The following is a 26098-nucleotide window of genomic DNA, read 5'->3' on the forward strand; positions in this document are numbered from 1 at the left end:
AAACAATACAAATGTTGGTGTTGTCTGTCCCTTTAATAAAACCATTTTGATCCAGACTTGTTCTCTTTTTTAAAGGGACACTTTAAGGGACATGAAATCCAAATTTTTCTTTCATGATTTAGGTAGAACATTACTTTTATTATCATATTTGTTTCATTCTCTTGGTATCATTTGTTGAAGGAGAAACAATGAACTACTGGTTTCTAACTGAACACATGGGTGAGCCAATGACAATCGGTATATATATGCAGTCACCAATCAGCAGCTAGAACCTAGGTTCTTTGCTGCTCCTGAGCTTACTTAGATAAACATTTCAGCAAGGATAACAAAAGAAAGAAGCAAATTAAATAATAGAAGTAAATTGGAAAGTTGTTTAAAATGGTATTCTCTGTCTGAATCATGAATGTCTAATTATGCCTTTACTGTCCCTTTAAAGGGACACTGAACCCAAAGTTTTTCTTTTGTGATTCAGATAGAGCATGCAATTTTAAGCAACTTTCTAATTTACTCCTATTATCACATTGTCTTCATTCTCTTGGTATCTTTATTTGAAAAGCAAGAATGTAAGTTTAGATGCTGGCCCATTTTTTGGTGAACAACCTGGGTTGTTCTTGCTGATTGGTGGAAAAAGTCACCCACCAATAAACAAGTGCTGTCCAGAGTACGAAACCAAAAATTGGCTGGCTCCTTAGCTTAGATGCCTTCTCTTTCAAATAAAGATAGCAAGAGAATGAAGAAAAATTGATAATAGTAGTAAATTAGAAAGTTGCTTAAAATTGCACGCTCTATCTGAATCACAAAAGATAGCAATTTGGGTTCAGTGTCCCTTTAAGTCAAAATTCATTATCATGATTTAAATAACACATGCAGACATTTAAGAGACTTCCCAATTTACATTCATTATGAGATTTTTTTATATGCACACTGTCCACACTTTCCTACTGAGCATGTGCACAAGTTCATAGCATATACCTATACAAGTCGGTGATTGGCTGATGGATGTCACATGAAACAAGGGGCCAGCAAATAGGAAAAAATTGTCAGGAAATATTGGGCCCGATCAGATATGTGGCATTGGCCGCAAAATCCCCCGTCGCCTATTTTTAGTCAGATCTAGCAATCACATATACGGCGCCGCATGCAAGTTACGAGCGTATATTTGAGCTGTAACCTGCTGTTGTTATTCCCATAAACTAACATAGAACCGGCGTGGGCAGTCGGTTCACATATTCAGTGCAAGGACTTAAGCGCAGAGAATGGAGAAATTGTACTCCATATTCACCTTGCCACACATAGGCAGGCGCAGCAAGCCCTGTGCTGACTATGAAAGTACCGTAACTCCCTATAAGCCTTAACAAACACCTAACACATGCACAATATCCACCCCTATTCTGCCATCCCCCACCGTAATGACTAAAAAAAAATGTATTAACCCCTAATCTGCCAACTCCCACATCGCAAAGTACCTAATAAAGTTATTAATCCCTAATACGCCATCCCCCCACAACACAAGGTACCTATTAATACTATCAACTCCTAATACGCCAACCCCCCACAACGCAAACCACTATATAAACCTATTAAGCTCTAAACCGCCAACCCCCAACAATGCAAAATACCTAATTAACCTATTAACCTCTAAACTGCCAACCCCCAACAAAGCAAAGTATTAAACTAATAACTAAGCCTCCTAACCTAACACCCCCTAATTTAACCCCAATTACAATACACTAACATAAAATAAAAAAATACTAACTACATTAAAAAATAATAAACTTTTACAAAAAAATTTACTTTAAAAAAATAACATTACTGAAAATAATAAAAACCTACCCTTACTTAAAATAAAAATACTGACAGTACACTTAATTTTTTTTTTACAAAAAATAGCAAACTAAATTATCCAAAATAAAAAAAGTTATTCCTATTCTTATACCCCCCTTAAAAACAAAAGCCACCCCAAATTAAAAACACCCCCTAATCTAACAATTAACTACCAATAGCCCTTAAAAGGGCCTTTTGTAGGGCAAAATACAAAGTCCTCCCCTTCGCCGCCTGGATAAAGACTTTGCTCCGGACTTCAGGAATGGTGAGTATATTTTTTGGGTTTAGTGTTAGGGTTTTTTTTTTTAATTTTCTGGGTGTTTTTTTTTTTTTTAGATTAGGGATTTTTTTATTTTCATGGGCACTAAAAGAGCTGATTGCCTTTTTAAGGGCAATGCCCATACAAATGCCCCTTTTTTTTTAGTTAGGTCTTTTTTATTTTGGGGGCTTGGGTGGGTGGGCGGTTGTACTGTTAGTTGGGACTTTGTATTTTTTTGGGGGTAAAATAGCTTATTTCTTTAGGGCAATGCCCTACAAAAGGCAATTTTAAGGGCTATTGGTAGTTTATTGTTAGATTATGGAGTGTTTATTATGTTGGGGTGGCTTTTTTGTTTTTAAAGGGGTATTAGAATAGGAATAACTTGTTTTATTTTGGATAATTTATTTGTTATTTTTTGTTATCTTAGCTTTTTTATTTTTTTAATTTTAGTTGTTGTTTTTTAAGTGTAAGGTTAGTTTTTTTATTTTTAGTAAGGATAGGTTTTTTATTTTGAGTTATGTTAGGTTTTTTTAAAGTAATTTTGTTTTGTAAATGTTTATTATTTTTTTTTTTTTTTTTTTTTTAAATAATATTTATTTTATTTTCATATTAAAGTAAGCTTGACAATGACAAATATAGAGTAATCAATTCACTTTGTACATACAGATGTTACAGACGTCATAATAAAAGTATCTCCATGAACAGTTATAAGGAATATCAGATATATAACATATTTTTCCGGGATATGAGGGAAAACACAATGAACAAGCAGTTTTAGCCACACCTGACTGTTTCGATTGATGTGGTATCATATTACAAATGTGAAGCAGGTAGCATATTAACATTGACCAATCAACTGAATGAGATCCTTCACCAAATTAGTCTGAACTACTTAAGGGGTCATTTGAGACATATATCTCCGAGTGAGGTAGAGAACCTCTAAGGAAGGGAAAGCAAAAATTGGAGGGGGGTATGAACAGTAGGAAGGGGAAAAAGGGAAGGAGGGAGGGGGGGGAGGGAGGTGAGAGCAGAAAGACGGGAAAAGCATATAGTAGGGGGGAAGACTCCAAGCCATCAAGCACAGACCGAGGAGAGCAGATATAGACCTCTGGACAGGGGTCACAGTAGATATATATAAGGTAGGTCTATTTACTATACTTAAAATATTATGATGATTTTAGATATGGACTCAACCACAGAAGGGTTTCAAACCTCAATTGTTGGAAAAAATTATTACCATGTTCGACTCCCCATCCCAGCCGATCTTTTGTGGCGTGCATCTCCAGGTAGGGCGGATAATCACACGAGAAGGGAAAAAAAAAAAAAAAAAAAAAAAAAAAAAAAAGGGGGGGGGGTGGGGAGGTAAGAGGGGGGGGAAGGGGAAGGGCAGTGGGACTCAGTGTTATAGGGGAGGGGGGAGGGAGAGTAGGAGAAGGGTATAATAAGTAAGGTGGGGGGAGAAAGAGTGGTGGTCAACAAATAGAGATCTGTGGGGGCAGAGGAAGAGCCCTACTCTAGGGGCAAGATTTCCTCGCGATTGATGGTCCTATCTCTTGAGACCGTCTGTCTACAATCTTCCTGGTAGTGGAACCAGGGTTCCCAGATTTGCCAGTAAAGGTCCTCTCTATCAGCATTGGAGTAGTAACCCTGTTCCATCTTGGCATAGACCTGTATTATAGATGTGATAGCTGCCATGTCAGGGGGCAGGGTCTGTTTCCAATCTCTAGCTATTGCCAGTTTAGTGGCTGCTAGTATGAAAATTATCAGCTTAGTTAAGGGTGTAGGGATACTATTTGGGAATATGTGCAGTAGAGCCATGTCAGAGGTTAGCGGTATTTTCAATCCCAGATTGAGGCAAAGGGTAGCTACTTGGAGCCATAAGGGTTTCAAGGCAGGGCACTCCCACCATATGTGCAAGTCTGAGCCTCTCAGCTCGCATCCTCTCCAGCATAAAGAGGAAGCTGCAGGGAACATCTGTGATAGTCTGGAGGGGGTATAGTACCATCTCAAAAATAGTTTCATATATGACTCAAGAGTGTTCGCACAGTGGAGAGTCTTTTTAGTTAGTGTCATAGCAAGATGAAGGTGTTTGTCAGAGATCGGTCTGGAGAGGTCTCCTTCCCAAGCTCTAAGTTGCCAGGGTCTTTCTTTGTTAGTAGATGATTGCAGTAGGTTATAGTGAAATGATATGATTCTAGGGGTCTTAACCTGCAGCTGCCACAGTTTCTCCCAGTTGGTCAATGGTCTAAGGGAAGCCTTAGAAAACCCCCAAGACATCAGGAAGGCATATAGCCTGGAGTATTCAAATATAGCCCATATGGGAGGGTCCTGTATAACTGAATTGATATCTTCTGGAGTGGCCAAAGTACCCGAGGGGTATAGTTGCGAGACCAAATTCAGATCCCAGTGTCTCCATTGCTGAACATGGGTATCTGGTAAGGCTGTAAGCAAAGCGGGTAGGGAGTGTATAGGGGATGGATGGGGGGCCACCTCAGGTAGGTTTCTAAGAGTACGCCACATTTTAAGATTTTCCCTGACAATAACATTTTTAATTCCCAGTTTGTCTAGTTGATATTCAGGGATCCAGGGCAAATCTGCCAAGGTCAATCCTCTGGGCAGCTCAGAATTTTCTATATTCTTCCATCCCTGAGGTTCCCCCTTGTCTGCCCACGCTGTGATGTGTGATAGTCTGGCTGCCTCATAATACCCACGTATGCTAGGCATCGCCACTCCTCCTCGTTCGTATTTTTTCTGCAGTATTTTCGCAGCAATTCGGGGTCTAGACTTTCCCCATATGTATTTTTGGCCAATAGATTGGAGTGTGTCTATCAGAGCACTGGGTACATTGAGGGGAATACATCGGAAATAATAGAGAATTTTAGGTAGAATTGTCATTTTAAAAGAGGCGATACGACCCAGCCATGACAATTCTTTGAGGCTCCAGGAAGTGGTGAGCTCAGTGACCTCTTGAATTATATCTGAATAGTTGATGGCAAGCACAGATTTCGGGTCAGGGCCCAGTTGTACCCCAAGATGTCGGATGGTGGTACGTGACCACTGAAAAGAGTAAGATGTTCGTAGAACATCCAACTCAAATGCAGGGATGTCAAGCGGCAAGGCCTCGGTCTTAGAGACGTTAACTTTGTAATAGCTATATGCTCCGAATTTGGAAAGAAGATCCAGCAGTATCGGCAAGGAGCCCAGTGGGTTTGTGAGAAATAGAGTAACGTCATCCGCAAATAACGCTATCTTTGCAGTAACACTCCCACATTTTACTCCATGTATTGGACTTGAGTTCCTAATGGCTTGAGCCAAAGGTTCAATGGCCAATGTAAAGATTAGGGGCGACAGGGGACAACCCTGCCTTGTGCCATTGGTAATATGTATTTCCGGGGAAGCAAACCCCATGCCCTTAACCACCGCGGTTGGGCAGGCATATAGGGCTCGTATTGCCGTTATCACTTCATCTGGAATACCAAATTGGGCCAGCGTACACCATAGGTAGTCCCATCTGACCCTGTCGAATGCTTTTTCTGCGTCTAAAGACAGGGCCAGCATGGGCAACCGTAGTCTGGAAGCCTCCATGAGGATATCCAGTGTTCTTCTGGTATTGTCGGGTCCTTCTCTGCCAAAGGTGAAGCCAACTTGGTCATTATGTATCACCCCTGGAAGTAGGGTGTTTAGACGATTAGCCCAGAGTTTAGCGTAGAGCTTTACATCTCCGTTAATCAGTGATATTGGTCTGTAGCTGCTACACTGTGAGGGATCTTTATTAGGCTTAGGAATCGGTAGTATCGTTGCTTGTAAGTATTCTTTAGCGAACGACCCCGACTCTCGAGCTTCCGAGAAGACACCAAGTAGGATCTTACTCAATTCCACCTTAAAGAGTTTATAGAAAGATGCCGGGTAACCGTCAGGGCCCGGGGCTTTATTGTTTTGAGTATGCTTAATGGCAAGGTTAATTTCCGATATGGAGAATGGGGTCTTGAGTGTTTCTCTATCTTCTTCTGATAGATTGGGTAGATTGAGGCTTTGCAAAAAGTCAACCACCTCCGAAACAGAGGACTCCTTCTCAGCCATTGAGGGTTGGAGGTTGTATAACTCCGAATAATAGGCCGCGAAAGTTTCTCCAATATCCTTAGGGGATGTGACCAGTATGGTTCCCCGTTGGAGAGCCAAGATTCTGGCTGCAGCGGTCCTACCTCTCAGTTTGTGAGCTAGTAACGTTGAGGCTTTATTGCCTTGACAGTATAGTAGCTTCTTAAATCGGATGTAGGACTCTTTAACTCTTTCCAGCTCTCTGTCTGCCAATTGCGTCCTAAGCTGCTTAATCTTATCAGATAGAGCGGCTGACGGGGAATTTTTGTTGTCTTGCTCAGCTTTTTGTTGTCTTAGTTCAGACATAAGAAGGCCCAAGGGTGCACCTGACTGCCGCTTCAGTGTCGCCTGTCTCCTAATACAAATCCCTCTTACGTAAGCTTTCAAGGCAGCCCATATTGTTTGAGATGGCATACCTGGGGTCTCATTAATTTTCAAGAACTCAGCAATGGAGCTCTTGAGGGATGTCTTGAAGATTTTATCATGAAGTGCTTGTTTCGGAAATTTCCAACTAGGTCTAGTTGTGTTGGTTAGGTCAGTGGTTAGGGAAAAAGTGAGGATATCATGGTCGGACCATGAACAAACCCTGATATGCGACTCTAGCACTCTATTCAGAGTCCAAGAGTCGGAGAAAAAGTGATCTAGCCTTGAGTAGGAGTGATGGGGTCGAGAAAAATAGGTATAATCTCTATCACTGTGGTGTTGTGCCCTCCAGATATCATATAGATTATATTGGGCTATGTATTGGCGGAATTTGTTGGCCGTATTTGTAGTGTACGCATCAATATTTTTCCCCTTCTGAAGCTTTTTGTCTATTTGGGGATCCCATACCATGTTGAAATCCCCTCCCAGGATCAGGGTTCCAACTTTGTATTTCTCAATTTTGGACAAAATCGCTTTCAGAAATTTGGGTTGCGCCTGGTTGGGAGCATATATGTTTACCAAGGTAAACAGAATACCGTTAAGTTTACAGATAAGTAATAGGTATCTCCCTTGGGTATCCGCCTCTACAGAAATAGTCTCATAGTGTATAGTTTTGTGTATAGCGATCGCTACACCTCTAGATTTTTCAGTGTAGGAGGCCAGAATCACTGTGGGATAATCTGGGGTTCTGTATGGGGCTTGTAAGGATGTTAGCCAATGGGTTTCTTGTAAGAAAATGACTTGTATTTTAAGATTTTTCATGATGTTTGTAAGCATACTTCTTTTGTCTTGGGAATTAAGCCCCTTAGCATTTAGCGTTGCAAAAGAGATATTACTGGGAATTTTCGACATGACGGATCTAATGGTCAGGGAGGGTGGGAGGAGAAAACAGAGCTAAAGGAGAAGTGATGGTTAGGAAAAAAAAAAAAAAAAAACTCACCCCACCTGGATCTGCACACCAAGATACGACCACCGAATTTTCAAATCAGTATGAGCAGGCCAATGTCCCAGGAAAGTACAAGAAGTCTGTCTCCAAAGGGTCTGTACCTATCACTTTAAGGAAAAAATAAGGATAAGTGAAGATATATGGACTCAGAAACAGGTGTCAAATTAGGAAACAAAAAGAAGAAAGATGGGAGAACATAACCCGTGGAGACAAGTTTGTATCAAAAATATTCAAAATTTTTTCTTTTTATCTGTGTACAACTGAAACTTTCTAAGCAAATCTGGTGACCCTACGGATCACCAAAAGGAGAAGTATAGCTAAAGAGATAGACTGACTTCTCCAGTCCCCTTAAAAGGGGATGTCACTAATATACTTAGCGTATATGGGGGGGGGGGTGTTATAAATATACCAACTGGTATAAGTAGATTGACTATCTACGGGGGAATATGAACAACAGGAAAACAAATTTAACTCTAACGGTTTGATTTAGAAACATAACTTAACAGTGAGTGCAATTGAACTGACCTATACCCGTCTATAAATTCAAGTATAGGGATGTCTAAATTAAACTATGCGATACAGGTTTTACCAATTGTTAGTTAGGCCACCTGTCTCCTGCACCACACAGGGGAGGGGAGATGCCCACAGCCCCCGGTTTTTGGGCTAAAGCCGGGGAGTTTAACGTATGGAAGCAAGATGGCTTGGGGCAAGGTTACTGTCTCTCAAAGGAGTTAACAAGTTTCCTCATCCCCTGTGCGGAACAGGCACCCAGGCAGGGTAAAAGTAGACAAGATTGAGAACATATATGGTTAATAAAACAGGTATTATCTTAGCAGTTACAATAATATAAACAGACATTATTCATAGAGAACAGCAGTTAAGTAGTAGGCCTTTGTGGCCTAGGAGTGAAATCCGGGGCTCCAGCTCGGATTTTAGGTTGTGAGGTCATGATAGGCGGGTCAGACCCATTATTGGAAGTTGTTGGAACATTTCTGGAACGAGGATCTGGTGCCACCAGCCCCCACTCTTTTAGTAGGTCAAAGCCCTCCTGAAGGGTAATAATGGTGTGTGTTTCTCCATTTTTGGCAACAATCAGCTTTGTCGGGTAACCCCATCTATATCTTATATTCTCTGTTCTCAGAATTTGAGTTATATTTCTAAAGGTTCTTCTCCTTTGCAGAGTATAGCTAGAAATATCCGGAAAAACCGAAATGTGTTGAAATTTGTCTGGTAGCTGTGGTTTATTGGCCAATGCCCTCATTATCTTTTCTTTATGGGTGAAGAAATGAACCCTAGCAAGGACATCTCTTGGCTTATCTTGTGATACTGATCGTGGTCTTGCCACTCTGTGAACTCTGTCTAGTATGAAGTCCGTCGGGTCTGGAGAGGGTAGTATGAGTTTACAGAATTCCAGAATATGAGACTCTAAGTCTTGTGATCCAATTTCTTCAGATACCCCCCGGAACCTTAGATTGTTCCGTCTGGATCTGTCCTCCATATCGGCCAGTTTTATCTCCAAGTCGGATATCTGTGTCGCTAGACTCTGAGAGTAAGCTAGCAGGTGAGCATGATCAACTGTTAGATCTTCTTGTTTGTGCTCTAGGGTATCTGTCCGTTCCCCCAATGATGCAATTTCTCTGCGAAGTTCGGCTGTGGACCCTTTGATCTCTTTGGTCAACGTGTCTTGTAGGAGGTTCATCCTCTTAGTAAGTACATCCACAATAGAAGCCGACACCGCATCTGGTGTGGGGGAGTGGGAATCCATGCTGTTGTCAGACTCACTTTCATCTAACATAGGGGTGGAGTCTCGATATACCTGGGTTTTATCAGCTACATGTCCTTTAAAGTGGTCCACCACTGTTTTCCTGGGTGGCTGTGACGGTTTTGGCTTCCGTTTAGTGCTTTGAGACATATTCTGTGTCTATCTTCAAGTTGTTGAGTATAATCTCAAAGAAGTTAGGAGAAGGTTGCACTCAGATATAGTATAACCGTTAAAGAGAATAATTTGAAAGTATTTGTAACATAGTCCCCCTGATGTCAATCTAGAGTTAGGTAGCCATGATTAACCTCTGGCCTGCTGAAGGGAAAAGGTGCATCCACTGAGAAAATGACACTTTAATAGCTTAGAAATCCCACTACAAAGATAGGTGGGACAGGAGCTTTGATATGCACTCTCTCCAGGGAACCTTGCCCTCACTGGGCCATGACGGGAAAAGGAAGTGGATATGACCTGTTGCAACTAACTACAACAGGAAATGGGTGGAGAGAGTGGATAGGGGGTGACAGAAAATCCCAGTAGTAGTACCTTCACAACAAGAGATATAACTGAGTACTTGAAATCAAATTATCAGAGCTGTTATGACCTCAGTGTTAGCAGATTAGACAAGCCACGTATACCCTTATCTTATTAGGTGAGGAGGCAAATAATCTAAAAGTCCTGTAAAGGAAAAAGGAATGTTAAAGCAAGAAAAGTTGACGCAATGTACATTACAATTTAGGGGTGATCTATCTGAATAGAATGCACAGTTACTGTAGAAAAGAGTAACTCATAAAGAGTGTAAGTGGTTAATTTAAACAGTAGGGTGCCACAAAACTCAATATTGGGTCAGAAAACCTGGTACAGTTATGTCAATCAGCAATCTGTGGGTAAAAAATATGGTTAGACAGATAATAAAATAACACTCCACCCTGGGTCAAAGCCCAGAGACACCTGTGCTGTCGCAGCAGCAATAATGTAACACAAAAGGGTCACTGAGCCTAAAAAGTCCCGCTGTGTTGGATAAGGGACCAGAAACATAGAGTGGGGTTACTGAAGTATTGCATGTATCATGCACTGGCTGTTAGGGTGGCACAGGTGGAATATATCTCAGTAGTTGTGCTTCTCTGAGGCTGATGTGTGTATAGTTAGTGTCCCTGCAATAGGAATGTCTCCTGTATTTAAAGCTGCTATTTGAAAAAGTTATTAGGCTTAAGCAGGTTCTGTAATCACACACTGGGTATAGACTGCCAGAGAAATGGCAGGCAGACACACTAAGCTTCTGCAGGGGTGCAGTCCTTGAGAGCAAATAAAACACTATATGAACATCAGGTCTGTAACACCTATGGCTCTTTAAAAGTATTCCAACGTTTAATTAGTGGTTCAGACAATAAAGCTTTATGTGGTAGAAGTTCTCTCCTTTTTAGCTGATATTGTAGTGATCCTGTTGTGGTGTAATCCTTAGCAAGTTTACATATGCTGCGTAACACTTATAGGCCTATGTTAGGGCCAAAGATGGCGGATTTTGGCGCCTTTTAGAGTGGTTTGCACTATGGTATCAGGGCCTTCCTGATCAAGGGACAGGTATTAAAGTCCAATTGACCGTAATTTTCCTTGGGATTATGGCTATATTTCCTTTTATTATTTTCTTTTTTCCCCCTTTGCTCGCTTTTGTAATAGTCAGTGTAGTGGCAGAGGAGCAAATGTCAAGCTGGGGTGCCGGGGATTAAAAAAAAATTAACACCGCCTTACCGGGTATTTCTGTAGTATCATGTGGCTCCGCTGGTCACTACATCTCGACCGGACCACCATACACAATGACCGGAACAGTCCTCTTCAATGTCTGCCCACGATCTGCAAGGGCCGCTCAGGGAGGTGCTGCGTGAATGCCCGGGAGGTCCGAGCAGTAAGCCAGTACTGTAGCCCAGCAGCTAGGGTGTGAAGCGGTCTCTTCTTAGTGATCCTCCACCTCCAACACCGGTCACCTCTTCACAAATCACTCCGGAGCGGAGCCCCGACCCTCCGGAGTGCAGCTTACCAGGAGCGTTAAGGCCGGTTGTAGGAGAGAGGTAGAAAAGGCAGATAGGCGGTGATCCTGTCCGATCTGGCACTCAAATAAGTGATACAGCCCCAAAATCTCAGTGCAATCTTACTTATAAACACTTCTTTCCGTGTTTTTCTTGTTATATAGGGTTTTAATAGCAGTTATATTCAGGTTTGTGAGCAGAGCTCTGTCCACAAACGTCTTCTCAGCACGGCAGTTGGCTCCGCCCCCGTTTATTTTTTTTTTAATGTAGTTAGTATTTTTTTATTTTATGTTAGTGTATTGTAATTGGGGTTAACTAAGGGGGTGTTAGGTTAGGGGACTTAGTAATTAGTTTAATATTTTGTGTTGTGGGGGGTTGGCGGTTTAGGGGTTTATAGTGTAATTAGATTGCATTGTGGGGGTTTAAGGTTCTTTGTGTTGTGGGGGTTGGCAGATTATGGGTTAATAGTGTAATTAGGTACTTTGCGTTGTGGGTGGTTGGCGGATTAAGGGTTAATAGTGTAATTAGGTGCTTTGCGATGTGGGGGGTTGACGGTTTAGTGGTTAATACTTTTATTAGTAGTTGTGTTGTGGGGGGTGGGCGGATAAAAGGGGTTTTGTCAGTTTAATTTTTTTGGAGGCGGATTAGATTTTCACGTGCAATTTAAACTTTTTTTTGTTTTTTGCTTAAGCACCGGCAGATCATATACTGCTGTAAGTCACTGGCAACGCACATTTCTGAATGTCACCAGATTGTTAGACTTACGGCAGTATATTATCTGCCGGTGCCGTATATGTTATTCACCCGATGTGCGAGGTGAACTCACGGGCGATGGAGGTTTCAGTAGTTGCTCTAAAACTTACGTCGTATATGTAATCTTGCCCTCAGAGTAAGTGTTATTGCTTTATATTTTTTATGCAATTCTACTGTATTTAATGGTACTTTAAATCCTTGATCGACAGGAGGGTTAAAGAGATATATATTTTTATTATAAAAATATTTTATGCCCAAACTGCAGTATCAAAATATGTAACAAATAAGGTATAACATATATACAAAGCAAGTAAAACGTTATTCTCATTCATTATCAATTATTATTAAGTAGATCAAGCAAGTATATTTATATTGGGATTGAATACATTTTTAGAACAATACTAGCCTAAATGTTATTATAATGAGATTATTTAAAAAAATAAAAAAATTAGAAACAAAAACTACAACACCCTGACTGTATAAGTCTGCACACCCCACCCAACTAATATTGTGTGAAAGCACCTTTTGCATTTATTACAACATCAAGTCTTTGTGAAAAAATCTCTATTAACCTTGCACACCTAGGGGTTTATTTATCAAGCTCCGAACGGAGCTTGATGCCCCGTGTTTCTGGCGAGGCTTCAGGCTCGCCAGAAACACAAGTTATAAAACATTGGTCTAAAGACAGCTGCTCCATAACCTGTCCGCCTGCTCTGTGGGGGCGGACAGAAATCAACTCGATCGAATATGATCGGGTTGATTGACACCCCCTGCTAGCGGCGGTTTTGCACCAGCCGTTCACAAGAACTGCTGGTGCAATGATAAATGCCGACAGTGTATGCTGTCGGCATTTATCGATGTGCAGCAGACATGGTTCGATATAGCGGATCATGTCCATCCGCACAATGATAAATGGACCCCCTAGACTTTGGAATTAGCTCCCACTCTTCTTTGCAAAAAAAGTTTAATTTCTTTTCATTGTGAGGGGGTCTCCTGTGTACAGCTCTCTTTAGGTCATTTCACTGGTTTTTGAATGGATTGAGGTCAGGGCTCTGAAGCCATCCCTTTGGTCAACTTGTATGTGTGCTTTAGATCATTGTCATGCTGGAATATGAAATTCCTCTTCATCTTCAGCTTTCTGACAGAGGCCATAAGGTTTTGCGCCAAAATAATTGATTCTTCTTAGAACAAGGTGCATGAAAGATCAAAGCTGTATAGCACTAGGGCTGGGGTTCAAGTTTGGAATATAACAACCTAAATTTATGAGTGACGGAGAGGATTGCAATTTAGTACAAGAGAGGGTGAACAAGCAAGGGAGAGGAATGGATAGAAGGCGAGGAAATTGTGAAGAATTGTGTGAGTGCAAGATGTGTATACATAAAAAATGGATGTAAAAAAATAAGTTGCATCTGTATATAGGTCCTTAAGTGTTGCTGTTGGCCTCTTGGTAGCCTCCCTGGTTTTCTCCTCGTCTCCTGATCATCTTTAAAGGGTCCTCCTGATCTTTGCAATATCTCTGTGGTGCCACATTTTCTACACTTATAGATGATGTTTTTGACAGTGCTCCATTGTACATTCAATGCTTTCAATATTCTCTTGTACCCCTCTCCTGATTGGTACATAAAAAAAAAAAATAGATCTCACATTTTCTTTGGTAACTCTTTGTGAACCATGGCTCTCCCAGTAGGATGCAACCTCAAGAATTCAAGCAAATCCTACAGCAACAGCTAAATTTTATCTGGGTTTAATCAGAATTAATTTCATTGATGGAAGGCGTATGCTATTTACCTACAGGCATGATTTAGGGGCCAATTTATTATCCTGCGGACGGACATGATCCACTGTCAGCATTTATCATTGCAAAAGCAGTTCTGTTGAACTGCTTGTGCAATGCCGCCCCCTGAAGATTTGTGGCCAATCGGCCGCTAGCACGGGGTGTCAATCAACTTGCTGTCCGCCGCCTCAGAGGTGGCGGACGAGTTAAGGAGCAGCGGTCTTAAGATGCATAAAGATGCATTTGGCCGTTAATAAATCGGACCCTTAGAATGTGATTGGTTAACTGTGAGTCCTCATTATGCAATCAGGATGTTGGAGTTTTTTTTTTTATTTATTTAAAATGTTCCTAATAATTAACTATTTGTTGTTGTTTTTCCACTGAATTTTTGTTTGATGGAAGATCACATTACAGATGGAAAAAGTCTGATATTTACATTGGTGTTATTTCTGTCATTACATTTCAAAAACCTGCAATTTTATAAGGGTGTGTAGTCTTTTATATTCACTGTAACTTGATTGTACTCAAGAACTAGACAATGTCATAAAGCTATGCATGACTTTCTGTGTTCAAATCTGCTACATTTGAATTGACAATTATATTCTATTATGCAAAACTATGTAGTTAGTTGCACAATTTATCCCCAGTTGTATTATTCAGCAGATGAATTGGCATATATTATAAGGGAATAGTTTATCCACTAGTGGGAGGAAATTGTTTGCAATGGACTGCTCTTATCACTCTAGTATTTGATATATGCAAACATTTATTATAACCTCAGCAACTGATATATTTTTAGAACAATAAGGTGGGTGTCACAATCCATATGCAACATGCGGAGCCACAAAAAAAGAATATTTACAACTAGCGCCATAAACAGTTATGTGATACTGTGTCTAGAAATCAAACTAATCCTCAGACGGGCAGATACTTGATATTACATGTTGCCATAAAGTCCCCAAAAGATTTATAATAGTTGTAATCAAACTTTCCATATCCTTGAAAGTATAATAAGATGCTTATCACTAACTTACAGAGGATTGCAAGACCAATTGCTTTGTTGGAATGTGCAAAATTGTGTTAGTTCATTAAAGGGGCATTGGAGTCAAACATTTTCTGCCGTCCATATGAAAGTGTAGCATATAAATATGATGGATTGTATTTTTTTTAAAGTAAAACAATATGGTAACCTGTGATCAGTCTTTAAAAAAGTATAATCTCTCACAACTGTTACCTAATAGTCTTTAAAGGCACATGAAACCCCCAAACATTTTCTTTCATAATTCAGATAGAGTCTAAGATTATAAACAACTTTCTAATTTTCTTCTATTATCTAATTTGCTTTGTTTTCTTTGTTGAAAATCATACCTAGGTAGGCTCAGGAGCCGTCTGCTAGCTGCTTATCGGTGGTTGTGTCCCTTATTATTGCTTACCGATGTGTTCAGCTAACAGTGCATTGCTGCTCCTTCAATAAAGGATCCCAAGAGAATGAAGCAAAAATTGACAATAGGGGGCCTATCTATCAAGCTCCGAATGGAGCTTGACGGCCCGTGTTTCTGGCGAGTCTTCAGACTCGCCAGAAACACAAGTTATGGAGCAGCGGTCACAAAGACCGCTGATCCATAACCCTGTCCGCCTGCTCTGAGCAGGCGGACAGGAATCGCCACAAATCAACCCGATCGAGTACGATCGGGTTGATTGACACCCCCTGCTGGCGGCCCATTGGCCGGGAGTCTGCAGGGGGCGGCGTTGCACCAGCAGCTCTTGTGAGCTGCTGGTGCAATGCTGAATACGGAGAGCGTATTGCTCTCCGCATTCAGCGATGTCTTGCGGACCTGATCCGCACTGTCGGATCAGGTCCGCAAGACATTTGATAATTCGGCCTCAATAAGTAAATTCGAAAGTTGTTTAAAATTGTATGTTCTGTCTGAATAATGAAATACATTTTTGAAATTCATGTCCCTTTAAGTTACCAAATGTCATGGTGTTTGTTGCTAGATACATAAAAAAGCAAATACTCACACTCATGCAAACAATGAGTGCAGTTCTATGATACACCTGGAATTCCAGTACTTTGACCACCAACTCCCATCCCCACTGTGTGTAGCTTGTCAAATTGGCAGCAACTATGTCACATGATCTTATCCATAACAGTGTAAGAAAAGCCTAAAGCTCAATCCGGTAATGCTGGCCTTACTAGTAACAGTGAACCTGGTGAGTGAATAAAAGTTACATTTTAACCGCTACTCGGCGTTACTGTTATAATTACTTAAAGAACCAGTAAACACTGTAGATTTGCATAATCAACAAAATGCAAGATAACAAGACAATGCAATAACACTCAGAGGGACCGGCGTATGCTGTCGGCTTTTATCAAGGTGCATCGGACATGATACGCTACTTTGTATCATGTCCGCTCACACATTGATAAATATACACCTTAGGTGATACCTTTTTACTTTTCCTTTGTCACATTAGAGAAATGAAAATATCAATGCAATAATGTATTCATTTCCTAATAAGTTCTGATTCATTTTAAGCTATCTTTGAGACTGATGCGTGTCTTGAAAACCAGGGGGCATTTAATACATTTCAGATCAGTGACTGTCTTCGCTTATAAGGGAATAATATTAAAACCTAGAGAATTTCACTCCTATGACTAAAAAGTGTCATTTGAAAAGCCTACAGCATAACAGAAGATGTAAAGCTATTTTAGCACAACAGAAATAATATTCACTTTTGTGAAATAGGGGGCTATTAAAAAATACTCCTAAAATAAAACATTTGTAAGATTTCTCTTTCAATAAGTTTAAAAATAACTGCTTGATTAACAAGAATTTACCTAATGAGTAATTTGAATCTCAGAAAAGATAACAATTATCTATATTTTGATATACAGCTAAGAAAAATACTAAATCACAGAGACATTTTTTTTTTTAAATCACTGCCTTAAAGGGACAGTCTACACCAGAATTGTTATTATTTTAAAAGATAGATAATCCCTTTATTACCCATTTCCCAGTTTTGCATAACTAACACATTTATAATAATATACTTTTAACCTCTGTGATTATCTTGTATCTAAGCCTCTGCAAACTGCCCCTTTTTTCAGTTCTTTTGACAGACTTGCAGTCTAGCCAATCAGTGCCTGCTCCCAGATAACTTCTCGTGCACGAGCACAGTGTTATCTATATGAAATACGTGAACTAACACCCTCTAGTGGTGAAAAACTGTTAAAATGCAATCTGAAAGAGGTGGGCTTCAAGGTCTAAGAAATTAGCATATGAACCTCCTAGGTTAAGCTTTCAACTAAGAATACCAAGAGAACAAAGCAAAATTGGTGATAAAAGTAAATTGGAAAATTGTTTAAAATTGAATCATGAAAGTTTATTTTGGCCTAGACTGTCCCTTTAAAATGCTTTCTAAACACGGCCATGACACTGCAAAAATGTACAGCCTTGGGTGCTCACCAGCATTCACAGACAGCTGCACAGCTTTCAGTGACTCAGGCAGTTAACACAAGACAAGCCTGTGAGAAAAGCCCATAGGGAAATGATTAAAAGCTCCATCACCTACAGTATTGCATTACTTCTAAGTTGAACAGTAGGGTATTTGCTCTTACGTAAACTAACAGTTTAGATTTACTATATTAAAAAATATAGGCCCCCACAGTAGGAACTCAATGCAACAAAAGTCATTACACCTTTCATTACTGAGATTCAATACTTTGAATGTCCTCCTTTTATTTTTTATGACAATCACAATCCTCCTTGGAATGGAGTATACCAGTGTTGCCACACATTTCTGTAGAGATGTTCTGCCATTCTGTAGAGACAATTTTTCCAGCTGCTCTTTGCTGGAGGTTTTGTATTGTTCTATCTTTAAAATACCCCAAACGTGTTTTATTGGATTCAAGTTAAGCGACATACTTGGCCAGGACATAGTTTCCCCTTTTTTCTTCTTTAGAAACTCCTTTATAATTTTGTCAGTGTGCTTTGGGTTGTTTATAATGCTGGAATAGTCCTCTTCTGCCAAGCTTCTGGAGACTGGGAGTCATTTTGCCAGCCAGTATTTTGATATATCCACAGATATTCATGACATCCTCCAAAATCTTTTGCACTCATGCAGCCATATATCATCACACTCCCACCTTCATGCTTAACTGTTGGGACTATGCATTCACTGTTGTAGTCCTGGCCCGGTATTCCATCTGAGCCAAACAAATTTCTCTTGGTCTGATCTGACCGAAGAATGTGCTCCCAATATTCATCAGGCTTCTTTTCATGTTCCTTAGCAAAGTTTAATCTTGCAATTTTGTGCCAAAAAGCAAGCTAGTTTTTTTTTCCATGGAAGCATCCAAAGAGGTTGATGTTATGCAATGTCCTTTGCACTGTCTGAGCTGTCATGGAAACTCACATTTCCATTGATAACCCCTGAGCCAAGTCTGAAGCACTTGCCCATCTGTTTTTCAGAGCTAGATTACGCAAGTAGCGCACTGTCTATAGTGTTATTTTAAGAGGATGGCCACTGCAGCTCTGATTAGTGGTACTATGGCTTGTTCTATACCTCCTAAATTACTGCTGCAACTGTGTTTTGTTTGATTTTTAGTGGGTCACTGATCATCCTGTATCCTTTTCCATCTTTGTTAAAGGGCCATAATACCCAAATGTTTAAACACTTGAAAGTGATGCACCATAGCTGTAAAAAGCTGACTAGAAAATATCTCCTTAACATCTCTATGTAAAAAAGAAAGATATTTTACCTCAAAAGTTGCTCAGTAGCCACCTCACATTGTAAAGGATTTCTAAGCAGCATTTTAGTGTGTCTGTCCTGGGACATCTTAGGGGATGAGCATCGTGAACTCTCATATTATTTCACCAATCAGGTAAAGGAAGTTTACTATGAAATCTCATGAGAGATAAGTCAAATCTCATGAGATCACAGTAAGAGTTCATGACCTCAGCACTGCTGATTGGCTGCTGTTCATTTCTTCATTTTTTTTTTTTTTTTTTTTACCTGCAGCTGGGAGCAGCTGAAGTATAACTTTTTACACAGAACTTACTCTGCTGAGCTGAGGAGATTGTGAGGTAAAATATCTTCCTTTTTTACATAGAGATGCTCAGGTGATATTTTCCTGTCAGCTTTTTACAGTTATACTGCATCAGTTTCAAGTGATTTAGCATGTGAGTATTATGTCCCTTTAAGTTTCATAATCAGATTTTTCAATACCTCCGGCAATCGTTTTCCATTTGGAGCCATGATGCAGAAATGCAGATAAACAAATTTGAGAATGTTGTGGTGTTCACAGGTCATTTTATAACCATGTTCATGCAATTAGGCAAATTGGTAATCACAGGTGTACTTGTGTTTCAATGATCTAACTTGTGTGTCAGTAATGCACAGGTCTATTCACTTTTGTTGCATTGAGGGGGATATAAACTTACAGTTTGTCTGTCTATCTAAAGGAAATGTAAATTCACAGTATTGGCTCCAATATCAACACTGACAAAAATGTAGCTGCTGCCAAAACAGTACTCTGTGTTGTAAATAAGACTTGCTAATCATATGGATGCCAGATAAAGCTGCTTATCCATGTTTTAAAAATAGCCCAAGTCTTATCCCTAACCCTCACTCTTGACAGAGTGACTTAAGCTCCATTATTAACATTGCAGTGTTATCTCAAATATATTCCTACACTAAAACGTTTTTGCAGCAAAGCATTCAGCTCTAAACAATTGTAGCAGCAAAAATGTGGATGGTTAAAACAAGGTTTTGACCTCAATCTATCGGTAGCCACCTTTTCGGCAGTTTTTCCGAAAAGGCTACTTTTTTTATTTGGCATGATCACAATACCACGATTTTGGCTAATTCTCAAACTCAAAAACAGATTTTAGGGCCACGCAAAAAAAAAAAAAAAAAAAAGTATTTAGACTATTTAAAGGGACAGTCTAGGTCAAAATAAACTTTCATGATTCAGATAGAGCATGCAATTTTAAACAATTTTCCAATTTACTTTTATCACCAATTTTGCTTTGTTCTCTTGGTATTCTTAGTTGAAAGCTTAACGTAGGAGGTTCATATGCTAATTTCTTAGACCTTGAAGCCCACCTCTTTCAGATTGCATTTTAACAGTTTTTCACCACTAGAGGTTGTTAGCTCACATATTTCATATAGATAACACTGTGCTCGTGCACGTGAAGTAATCTGGGAGCAGGCACTGATTGGCTAGACTGCAAGTCTGTCAAAAGAACTGAAAAAAGGGGCAGTTTGCAGAGGCTTAGATGCAGTTTACCCTTGTGAAAGTTGTCAAAAGCCCTTATTTCGATGGGTTAGGAATGGTGTGGATGGAAACAGATTGCAATAATTATTAAAGCTGTGATTATGCAACCTACTGTACAAACCCATTTTAGTAACGTCTGTACTGTTTGTGACAATCACAACAGTGCAAGTGAGAAATACAATCAAATATGAAATATAAAATTATGCCATTTGTAGATGATGTTGTCCTTAAAGGGACAGTCAACACCAGAATTTTTGTTGTTTTAAAAAATAGATAATCCCTTAAAGGGACACTGAACCCAATTTTTTTTCTTTTGTGATTCAGATAGAGCATGCAATTTAAGCAACTTTTTAATTTACTCCTATTATCAAATTTTTTTCATTCTCTTGGTATCTTTATTTGAAAAGCAAGAATGTCAGTTTAGATGCCGACCCATTTTTGGTGAACAACCTGGGTTGTTCTTGCTGATTGGACAGCACCAATAAACAAGTGCTGTCCAGGGTTCTCAACCAACAATTGGCTGGCTCCTTAGCTTAAATACCTTCTTTTTCAAATAAATATAGCAAGAGAACAAAGAAAAATTGATAATAGGAGTAAATTAGAAAGTTGCTTAAAATTGCATGCTCTATATGAATCACAAAAGAAAAAAAATTGGGTTCAGTGTCCCTTTAATTACCAATTCCCCAGTCTTGCATAACCAACACAGTTATAATTATACACGTTTTACCTCTGTAATTACCTAGTATCTAAGCCTCAGCAGACTGCCCCCTTATTTCAGTTCTTTTGACAGACTTGCATTTTAACCAATTAGAGCTGTCTTTATGGTAAATTAACGTGCATGAGCTCAATGTTATCTATATGAAACATGTGAACTAATGCCCTCTAGTGGTGAAAAACTATCAAAATGCATTTAGATTAAAGGTGGCCTTCAAGGTCTAAGAAATTAGCATATGAACCTCCTAGGTTAAGCTTTCAACTAAGAATACCAAGAGAACAAAGCAAAATCGGTGATAAAAGTAAATTGGAAAGTTGTTTAAAATTGCATGCCCTATTTGAAACATGAAAGTTTTTTTTTGGACGTTACTGTCCCTTTAAGTGCCTATAGAAGTATATCCATCCTGCCAAGATACAAATGGTATTTTTTTATGAATGCTGAGTGTTGAGGTCTTGTGATGACAACAGGATAAATTCAAACATTTAAATAAGTATTTTCCTTGCTAAGTGAACATTAGAGGTATAGGGGCATATTTATCAAGCTCCGTATGGAACTTGATGCCGCGTGCTTCCATCGAGCCTGAAGGCTCGCCGGAAACACAAGTTATGAAGCAGCAGTCTAAAGACTGCTGCTCCATAACCTGTCCGCCTGCTCTGAGGCGGTGGACAGACATCGCCAGAAATCAACCCGATCAAATGCGATCTGGTTGATTGACACCCCCTGCTACTGGCCGTGAATCTGCAGGGGGCGGCATTGCACTAGCAGTTCACAAGAACTGCTGGTGCAATGATAAATGCCGACAGCGTATGCTGTTGGCATTTATCGATGTGTGGCGGACATGATCCACAATATCGGATCTTGTCCGCTCGCACAATGATAATTCAGCCCCATAGAGGTGAATAGGCTTTTGTATATGTGTCAGTTTTGGGAGACTTCCTAGTATCTATTTCGAAAAACAGGCACTTAAATCTCCAAAAGTCCTTTTTAGTAGCTTTTCTATTGAATACTTGTTCGCAACGGTGGGTTTTTACCAGAAAATACAATATAGCATTGTGATCGCTCAATCTACATGGCTCCAAATTCGGCCAGTATGAAAAAAACATTTTCGGGAGCCAATAGCTAATAAATAGTGATTAATATTGCTTGATTTTAAACAGTTTTCATAATTTAAATTAATGATAAACCGAACATGATATACTCCAAGATTTGTGAGCATAGTGATTTAAAGTCAAGGTACCTTCCCGCCTGGGTCCCTATCCACAGCCAAACAATGCATGCTTTCAATCAAACAAACTGGAAACCCCACAAGGGTGCACAGGCCTTATGTAATCTCCCTAGACACATACAAAACAAGTAAATAGACTGCACTCTCAAACAGGACCGGGTACACATCCTATGACCCTGCAAAATACACAGCCCCAGAGACCCAGGCAGTTAACTCCAGACAAGTCTGGGTGCAAAGCCCATAGAGACAATTTTGAAAACAAATTAATTAATACCACACACAGAGAAAATTCTATTGAGCACCTAGGGCTGTGAATTTTGCTGGGTCATAGGATTTGTACCCGGTCCAGTTTGAGAATGTTGTTAATTTCTGTATATATAGATAGATATAATTAAGTTTGGAAGTGAAGGGCACTCTCAGGATATTTTGAAGAACCAAAAAATGTTTTTATTTGGAGTCACAACAAGTCATTAAGGACAAAGTCGACGTTTCCGCTCACATCAGAGCCTTCTTCAAGACAAAGAAAATCTCACTCCGGCATGTAGCCGTGCTCACAAACAGGAAATGTACTGTATAGATAGATATAGAGTACTGTGCAAAAAACTTAGGCCACCATTATATTTGTTGTTTTAACAATGGTATAATGACCATACATAATTATTTCTCAGTCTCTTTATAAGAATACAGCCAGAAAATACAGAATATTTGTATGCAGTATTAAAAAAACAAAACATTTTTGGGTCCAATCATCAACAATATGTGAAGAGTTGGAGCGCAATGGAAGAATGAGTGCTTGCGGCCTTCAGTGATACATGGCCGTGGGTATGTCCTGCATTTGAGGCAGTATGGAATCACCTAGACAGAGAAAGAAATAAAAGGCAACAAAAATCTAAAGAAGAACTCTGGGAAGTGCTGAAAGAAGCCTGGTATAATATACCTGAAGATTACTTCAGAAAACTTCAAGAAAGTCTCCCCAATAGAGTTCAAGGTGTGCTTAGTGTTAAGGGAGGTCACACTAAATGCTGACTTTTACCTGAAGAAGCCATTTTGTTCTGAAAATTGTGTTTTTTATATTTTGTTTACATACGGCTAGATTTGGAGTTTGGCGTTAGCCGTGAAAACCAGCGTTAGAGGCTCCTAACGCTGGTTTTAGGCTACCGCCGGTATTTGGAGTCACTCAAAATAGGGTCTAACGCTCACTTTTCAGCCGCGACTTTTCCATACCGCAGATCCCCTTACGTCAATTGCGTATCCTATCTTTTCAATGGGATTTTTCTAACTCCGGTATTTAGAGTCGTTTCTGAAGTGAGCGTTAGACATCTAACGACAAAACTCCAGCCGCAGGAAAAAAGTCAGTAGTTAAGAGCTTTCTGGCTAACGCCGGTTTCTAAAGCTCTTAACTACTGTACTCTAAAGTACACTAACACCCATAAACTACCTATGTACCCCTAAACCGAGGTCCCCCCACATCGCCGACACTCGAATACATTTTTTTAACCCCTAATCTGCTGACCGCCACCTACGTTATCCTTATGTACCCCCCTAATCTGCTCCCCCTAACACCGCCGACCCCTGTATTATATTTATTAACCCCTAATCTGCCCCCCTCAATGTCGCCTCCATCTGCTATCACTTATTAACCCCTAATCTGCCGACCGCAAAGCACCGCCACCTACGTTATCCTTATGTACCCCTAATCTGCTGCCCCTAACACCGCCGACCCCTATATTATATTTATTAACCCCTAATCTGCCCCCCACAACGTCGCCTCCACCTGCCTACACTTATTAACCCCTAATCTGCCGAGCGGACCTGAGCGCTACTATAATAAAGTTATTAAACCCTAATCCGCATCACTAACCCTATAATAAATAGTATTAACCCCTAATCTGCCCTCCCTAACATCGCCGACACCTAACTTCAATTATTAACCCCTAATCTGCCGACTGGAGCTCACCGCTACTCTAATAAATGTAATAACCCCTAAAGCTAAGTCTAACCCTAACACTAACACCCCCCTAAGTTAAATATAATTTACATCTAACGAAATTAATTAACTCTTATTAAATAAATTATTCCTATTTAAAGATACTTACCTGTAAAATAAATCCTAATATAGCTACAATATAAATTATAATTATATTATAGCTATTTTAGAATTAATATTTATTTTACAGGTAACTTTGTATTTATTTTAACCAGGTACAATAGCTATTAAATAGTTAAGAACTATTTAATAGCTAAAATAGTTAAAATAATTACAAAATTACCTGTAAAATAAATCCTAATATAGCTACAATATAAATTATAATTATATTATAGCTATTTTAGAATTAATATTTATTTTACAGGTAACTTTGTATTTATTTTAACCAGGTACAATAGCTATTAAATAGTTAAGAACTATTTAATAGCTAAAATAGTTAAAATAATTACAAAATTACCTGTAAAATAAATACTAACCTAAGTTACAATTAAACCTAACACTACACTATCAATACATTAATTAAATAAACTACCTACAATTACCTACAATTAACCTAACACTACACTATCAATAAATTAATTAAATACAATTCCTACAAATAAATACAATTAAATAAACTAGCTAAAGTACAAAAAATAAAAAAGAACTGTTACAAAAAATAAAAAAATATTTACAAACATAAGAAAAATATTACAACAATTTTAAACTAATTACACCTACTCTAAGCCCCCTAATAAAACAACAAAGCCCCCCAAAATAAAAAATGCCCTACCCTATTCTAAATTACTAAAGTTAAAAGCTCTTTTACCTTACCAGCCCTGAACAGGGCCCTTTGCGGGGCATGCCCCAAGAAGTTCAGCTCTTTTGCCTGTAAAAAAAACCATACAATACCCCCCCCCAACATTACAACCCACCACCCACATACCCCTAATCTAACCCAAACCCCCCTTAAATAAACCTAACACTAAGCCCCTGAAGATCATCCTACCTTGTCTTCACCTCACCGGGCATCACCGATCCGTCCTGGCTCCGATATCTTCATCCAACCCAAGCGGGGGCTAGACATCCACTGAAGAAGTCCAGAAGAGGGTCCAAAGTCTTCATCCTATCCGGGAAGAAGAGGCGATCCGGACCGGCAACCATCTTGATCCAAGCGGCATCTTCTATCTTCATCCGATGACGACCGGCTCCATCCTGAAGACCTCCACCGCGGACCCATCTTCTTCCGGCGATGTCCAACTGAAGAATGATGGTTCCTTTAAGGGACGTCATCCAAGATGGCGTCTCTCAAATTCCGATTGGCTGATAGGATTCTATCAGCCAATCGTAATTAAGGTAGGAATATTCTGATTGGCTGATGGAATCAGCCAATCAGAATCAAGTTCAATCCGATTGGCTGATCCAATCAGCCAATCAGATTGAGCTCGCATTCTATTGGCTGATTGGAACAGCCAATAGAATGCGAGCTCAATCTGATTGGCTGATTGGATCAGCCAATCGGATTGAACTTGATTCTGATTGGCTGATTCCATCAGCCAATCAGAATATTCCTACCTTAATTCCGATTGGCTGATAGAATCCTATCAGCCAATCGGAATTCGAGGGACGCCATCTTGGATGATGTCCCTTAAAGGAACCGTCATTCTTCAGTTGGACGTCGCCGGAAGAAGATGGGTCCGCGGTGGAGGTCTTCAGGATGGAGCCGGTCGTCATCGGATGAAGATAGAAGATGCCGCTTGGATCAAGATGGTTGCCGGTCCGGATCGCCTCTTCTTCCCGGATAGGATGAAGACTTTGGAGCCTCTTCTGGACCTCTTCAGCCACCGGATGATGGATCGCCAACCCCCGCTTGGGTTGGATGAAGATTTTGGAGCCAGGAAGGATCGGTGATACCTGGTGAGGTGAAGACAAGGTAGGATGATCTTCAGGGGCTTAGTGTTAGGTTTATTTAAGGGGGGTTTGGGTTAGATTAGGGGTATGTGGGTGGTGGGTTGTAATGTTGGGGGGGGTATTGTATGTTTTTTTTTACAG

General features: G+C 39.8%; 1 protein-coding gene across 1 annotated transcript in view; it reads left to right on the plus strand.

Moving 5' to 3' along the window:
* TECRL (trans-2,3-enoyl-CoA reductase like) overlaps positions 1-26098 on the plus strand; it is a 1178878-nt gene that overhangs the window by 161279 nt on the left and 991501 nt on the right. Inside the window, exon 4 of the mRNA XM_053700120.1 lies at positions 23174-23187. Within this exon, the coding sequence (XP_053556095.1) occupies positions 23174-23187 (14 nt within the window). The remainder of the gene's footprint in view (positions 1-23173; positions 23188-26098) is intronic.

This window comes from Bombina bombina, chromosome 2 (genome assembly GCF_027579735.1).
Source record: "Bombina bombina isolate aBomBom1 chromosome 2, aBomBom1.pri, whole genome shotgun sequence".
NCBI classification, from domain to species: domain Eukaryota; kingdom Metazoa; phylum Chordata; class Amphibia; order Anura; family Bombinatoridae; genus Bombina; species Bombina bombina.